The sequence below is a fragment of the Panulirus ornatus genome, chromosome 6 (assembly GCF_036320965.1).
Source record: "Panulirus ornatus isolate Po-2019 chromosome 6, ASM3632096v1, whole genome shotgun sequence".
Taxonomy (NCBI): domain Eukaryota; kingdom Metazoa; phylum Arthropoda; class Malacostraca; order Decapoda; family Palinuridae; genus Panulirus; species Panulirus ornatus.
In genome coordinates, this window is record NC_092229.1 from 3654995 (window position 1) to 3661546 (window position 6552).

Genomic DNA, 6552 nt, shown 5'->3' on the forward strand with positions numbered 1-6552 from the left:
ATAAGGTTTCTTCGAAGCGCGCGTCCATGATTAACTTTGTTACAGACAGCCCTTAAAAGGTTGGTGTTTGTGTGGTAGACTGCAAGAGTTCGCTGCCGCATTAATCGCTTGTTGTGGTGTGTGATCTACACGCGTTAGCTAGGTGCAGTCCTCTAGATTTCGTTGGGAATATGTAATGATGAGGTTTCATGATGAGTGAGGCGAGCGACAGGCACACGAAATGATGAAATCATTTTGAGAGCAGAGTTAAGGCAGTTCTTCTTGTGGCTCTTGGGCACATCTTGTAAGTTGTGGGGTGGGTGTGTTTGTGTGTGTGTGGAGGGAGGGGATAGGGGATGATATTTCTGTTGAGTAGAGAACAAGTCATCCCAATATAATTCTTGTCATATTTTGAAGTTTACACCTTTCAGACAAGCATCGCCTCAGAGGAGTCGTCCTGTCCATGCTTCTGAATGTAGCGTAGCTTCGAAGCTGCAGGAGACCCTGGATAAGAGGTCCTGGGGTTATAGTCCATTGTGAAAAGGGTCCTTGAGTTGTATGATATATATATATATATATATATATATATATATATATATATATATATATATATATATATAGCACATATCAGGTGAAGACGATCACCAACGGGATCACGGGCCTCGAAGTTGGGCAGTCGAATTAGCAGGCTAGTGAGTGAAACCGCTCGGCTACCGCGAGACAATAGGAAACTTTTGTCCCGTAGTATGTGAGTGGTTTAGCTTTAGACTGCCAGTTCGATTGCCTTGGTTCGAGTCCCGTGCGTGTCAGTGAGGTAGCTCCAGGAAACAGATGAAAATTGGCCCATCCACTCATATGCACATATATGTACAATTTTCACTGAATAATCACAAGCTTCTGAAGCCAGCTGGTGGTCATGAGAGATATTTCTTCCATTTCTCGACATATAATTCAGCATGAGAAATCTCGCATCCTGGATGATGATGAAATAACAAGAAGTAAGCAAGAGATTTACGGGAAAGATAAAGCGGAAGAAAGAAATGTGTCGTGTTTCACAAAGTAATTTTGTTGTTTTAAACCATTATTCAGCTACACACACTCGTAATCGGCCTACTCTATTTCAGCCGCTGTTTGAAATACAAAACGATGACAAGCATAGGATACATAAGAGAGTTCTTGGTGATGACGTTATTGTGTTAGACTACGCAGCCTTTTGTTTGGTTTCATGCTCCCAGACCAACCTGTCATGCGAGAAAATTCGACGTGTTTCGCTCACCAGCTCCCCTACAGAGCACGAATGTCTTTTAATTAGAAAAACCTTATTACTATTTTCATATTGTAGTCTACATGCTATGCAACAACTGCAATCTACGTCACACCGCCTACTCACTCGCTCTCACAAAACACAATAGTATAATAACAACAATATTCGCAGTTACTCATATATATATGTTTTGCAAATTAACATCTATCCTTAAGTTGTTACATTACGCTAATACAGAGTTAATGACATTCATTTTCTTTCTGCAGTAAAGCAATTTTATTGAAAATTTTCATAGCTGTAAGTACCCGACATCAGAGGGAGAGGGGTTCGGGAACCTTCTGGGTTGGTGCAAATGTCTATATATACTGGCGCTGTCTCAGGCTGGCGGTCAGAACTCCTCCTGTCGGTGGGAAGCGTTGTGTGCTCTTCTGAACACCGCATCGCCATTATCATTTTCTCATTCATCCTACCCGCCTTAGTCCTTAGAAGGTGAGACTATTTTGATCAGTGTTGTTCGATCTCAGTTATTTTGAAGAAGTCTATTTTCGTATTAGGTTAACTGATAATGTCATTTACGCTGACAGTAGTGGAAACTTTCGTTTGGAAGTAACTGGTGAAACCGGCAATGATAGGCTACAGTGATGCATCAGGAAGCTAGGCTTTTGGTGCATCTCTTCAGATATATGAAAACATTCTGTGCATTCGTGGCGTCTTTATGTTGAATGTTGAATAAACAGGTGACCCATTGTGTGAATCTTTCCGGCAGCTTCTGCGGGGTAATGGTGGTGGGTGTGGTGCGTTATTTCTTTCCCCGTCGCACTGGGACAAGAATAGAACAGCTTCATGAATTCCAGATGGACTGTCCTGCCATAGATTTGAAATACCGTGATAGAACTCCTCCATATCTCTCGCAAAAAGAATATTTTATCAGTAACATACCCAGCATTTGCTTTTATCAGCCAAAGTTATGGGTTTGGTGAAGCCGTAGACGAAACATGAGTGCGCATGTGGATTTCAGAGATGATTGAGTATGCAGTGCACGGACATGAGTGTGCTTATTGACGTGAACGACATTGTCTGCTGCTGTTGTGCTTTACCTCAGCAACACCTGGCTAGGCTAGCCATCGTCGAACCGTAATGCGAATCTTAAGAGTAGAGCGCAAGAGGACCTTTAGAGGTGATGTGAGAAGCTGAAGGCAATGCAAGACTACGGCTGTCATAGCTTCTTTGTTGTCACTCGCACTGCAAGGTGACATCCGGTTAAAGTTAATGCAATCGTTATTACCATCCAGTGACGGACCCGAACTCTCCCAGGCGTCTGGCACCGGAGTAGGACAACCTCGGTCAGTAGGGTGTCCCACATGCCGGTTCACCTATAATAGAAGTGGCACGGTGCCCACCGCCCGGGAATAATGATACTACCCCAGGTAGGTTATCCTGGAAGGTTGCCAGGGCAGCAGGGCAGACGATGACACGTTAGGTCAGCCGGGTCCTGCGAAGGAGCATCGCATGACCGGCTCTTGGGTGCAACATCACATGACAGCATGAGAACCCGAGGGCAGAGACGTAGCGGATCTATACCAACACAGGCAACAGCGCATGACGCCTTAGAGGAGTTTTAGCATGTAAGATGTGGAGTGATACATAACTCCCATGTAAACATTATGCATATTCACGTATCTAGAGTTGTAGTGTTTCATACATAACTCTCATGCAAACATTATGCATATTCACGTATCTAGAGTTGTAGTGTTTCATCATTCGACTCATTTTTTTTCTTAGCTTCGTGCACATTGATGTGAGATAAACCTGAGAAGGAAATGTCTTTAAGAGAATAACTATTATATACATCAAAGGGTTAGTTAGTTCCCACCTACGACAACTTTTAGAGGATTTAGAAATCGTAAAATCTATTAATAAAACCAAAGAGAGAATTTGAAACTATCTTATTCACACTTTTCTTTTTATGACGTTCTGAAATTTACATATTTCTATTCATATGAAAATGAATTTTTCAAAAAGCCTCAACGACTTTTAAGATTATCACAAAAATCGAAACAGTTTTACTCGAAACAGACGTTCTTTAGATTAAGTATATTATCTTTGCACTGCATTTCATTTTCATGAATCTTAACCTGTCTTCCCGACTCTAATGGTGTTGATTCCTTGCTCATAATTAAGACTTGGTATGTCTGACAGCAAAAAGTAAAACATACGCCAAGCGATATCTTCTACATTGGCGCCTCAGTCTATCTCAGCGTTTTCATAGACATCTCAAAGAACGTCTTTAACGCAGAGAAACAGCGGGGTTTAACCCCGTCATAACAGGTTGAAACTATGATACTAAATACAGTCCTCTGGTAGGCAAGGTAGGCAGTAGGATTACTTGGCAATGTACCGGGTATGTCAGCCCTGGGGATAATCGAGTCTTTATATATTTGTGTGTGTGTGTGATTTATGTGATACCATTGTTTCACGTCGTGATATCACCATTCATTAGAAAGGATTTGTGGTTGTGTGCATAGCAAGATGATTGCATGCGCCGACGTCCTTCCCCAATTATGTATGCACATCAAGCAACTTCACACAAACCCTTCAGCAAGATAAGTTCAGGAGCTTGATGAATAAGAGTCTAGTTAGTGTTTATTATTCTAATCAGCTGTGGCTAGTGTTATCGGTGATCGTCCGTCAACCTAATGCCTCCTTCTCTCAACAGCGATGTCGAAAGCTCGCGCAGTGGGCATCGACCTGGGCACCACCTACTCCTGCGTGGGCGTCTTTCAGCATGGCAAAGTGGAAATTATCGCCAACGACCAAGGCAACCGAACTACGCCTTCATACGTCGCCTTTACCGACACTGAGCGACTCATTGGTGACGCCGCTAAGAACCAGGTGGCTATGAACCCAAACAACACCGTTTTCGACGCCAAGCGATTAATCGGTCGCAAGTTCGACGAGCAGTCAGTGCAGAGCGACATGAAGCACTGGCCCTTCACAGTCATCAACGAAGGTGGCAAACCGAAGATTCAAGTAGAGTACAAAGGAGAAGCAAAGAAATTCTTCCCTGAGGAGATTTCTTCTATGGTTCTCATCAAGATGAAAGAGACGGCTGAGGCGTACCTTGGGCACACCGTCAAGGACTCTGTCATCACTGTTCCCGCGTACTTCAACGACTCCCAGAGGCAAGCCACCAAGGACGCCGGCACCATCTCTGGTATGAACGTCTTGCGTATCATCAACGAGCCCACAGCTGCCGCCATTGCTTATGGTCTCGACAAGAAGGTGGGAGGAGAGCGCAATGTTCTCATTTTTGATCTGGGTGGCGGAACTTTTGATGTTTCCATACTGACCATCGAGGATGGAATCTTCGAGGTGAAATCTACAGCTGGTGATACCCATCTTGGCGGGGAAGACTTCGACAACAGAATGGTTAACTTCTTCGTACAGGAATTCAAGAGGAAGTATAAGAAAGACCTGATATCAAATAAGCGAGCCGTACGTCGCCTGAGGACAGCCTGTGAGCGCGCTAAGAGAACTTTATCTTCTTCCACGCAAGCAAGCATCGAAATTGATTCCTTGTTTGAGGGAATTGATTTTTACACATCCGTGACGCGTGCTCGTTTCGAGGAACTGAATTCCGACTTGTTTAGGGGGACACTTGAACCTGTGGAGAAGGCTCTGCGTGACGCCAAGTTGGACAAGGCTCAGATTCACGATATTGTGCTTGTCGGAGGATCTACGAGAATTCCCAAGATTCAGAAGCTCCTTCAAGATTTTTTCAACGGCAAGGACCTAAACAAATCGATCAACCCTGATGAGGCAGTGGCGTATGGCGCGGCAGTGCAGGCCGCCATCCTGAGCGGGGACAAGTCCGAGACTGTTCAGGACTTGCTGCTTCTCGACGTTACTCCCCTCTCCCTCGGCATCGAGACTGCTGGCGGCGTCATGACTGCTCTTATCAAGCGCAACACCACCATCCCCACCAAACAGACCCAGACCTTCACGACTTACTCCGACAACCAGCCGGGTGTGCTAATCCAGGTGTACGAGGGTGAGCGTGCAATGACGAGGGACAACAACTTGCTGGGCAAGTTTGAACTGACTGGTATCCCGCCAGCCCCTCGTGGCGTCCCACAGATCGAAGTCACCTTCGACATCGATGCCAACGGCATCCTGAATGTGTCGGCAGTAGACAAGTCCACCGGTAAGGAGAATAAAATCACCATCACCAACGACAAGGGTCGTCTCAGCAAGGAAGAGATCGAACGCATGGTGAACGAGGCAGAGAAGTACCGATCAGAGGATGAACACCAACGTGAACGCATCACCACCAAGAACAACTTGGAGTCTTACTGCTTCAACATGAAATCTACCGTTGAGGACGAGAAGTTCAAGGACAAAATCCCCGAGAGTGACCTCACAGCCATCGTTGACAAGTGCAACGAGACCATCCAATGGCTGGACGCCAACCAGCTGGCGGAGAAGGAGGAGTACGAGCACAGACAGAAGGAGCTGGAGAAGCTGTGTAACCCTATCATTACCAAGATGTATGGTGCTGCTGGAGGGCCCCCTGGCGGCATGCCTGGTGGTATGCCCGGGGAACCTCAACCTGGCTCTCAGGGTGGCAGCTCAGGACCCACCATCGAAGAAGTTGATTAAACTTCCACCCATCCAACCGTCTCCTTCGAACGCACACACCCTCACACTTGACCAAAGTCGAGGATCTCCCACATTCGAGGCTACAATATTCCACAACTATCGATCATTGATACCATACAGTAGTTAACTACATACAGTCTAGTTCTTTTTTTTTACGATATTTTGTAATAAATATTTTGTCAGATTACTGAGTTTCATTCTCACTGAGACATCTACAGTGTTTAACAAGGTCCAGTATGTACAAGTGGCTGGCAAGATGAGGATTTCTAAATCGTGACAGCAGAGGAGAATGTGTTCCCTATTAATCTATTAATCATTCAATTGTCTTTTGATATACAATAACTTTTCTTAAAGCTACAACAGATTTGTTAAGGTGTGAAACTATTTTGAGTTTCATACACACGCAATATATATATATATATATATATATATATATATATATATATATATATATATATATATATATATATATATATATATATATATATATTATATATATATATATATATATATTATATATATATATATATATATATTATATATATATATATATATATATATATATATATATATATATATATATATATATATATATATATATATATATAATCGCTGTTTCCAGCGTCACCGGATTGCGTGTGTTCGAGGTT

The 6552-nt window shown here is 43.6% G+C and overlaps 1 protein-coding gene across 4 annotated transcripts in view; it reads left to right on the top strand.

The window, feature by feature from the left end:
* The window catches only part of LOC139749003 (heat shock cognate 71 kDa protein), a 36799-nt gene extending 30713 nt beyond the window's left edge, over positions 1–6086 (top strand). For 2 of the 4 annotated variants that reach the window (XM_071662374.1, XM_071662375.1), the window contains exon 2: positions 3960–6086. In XM_071662374.1, coding sequence (XP_071518475.1) covers positions 3962–5902 — 1941 coding nt within the window. In that variant the 5' untranslated portion in view covers positions 3960–3961 and the 3' untranslated portion in view covers positions 5903–6086. Of the gene's footprint in view, positions 1–1572; positions 1733–2848; positions 2869–3959 lie in introns of those variants that run through there. The other 2 variants (XM_071662373.1, XM_071662376.1) reach the window with 2 other exon arrangements.
* The last annotated feature ends 466 nt before the right edge of the window (positions 6087–6552 follow it).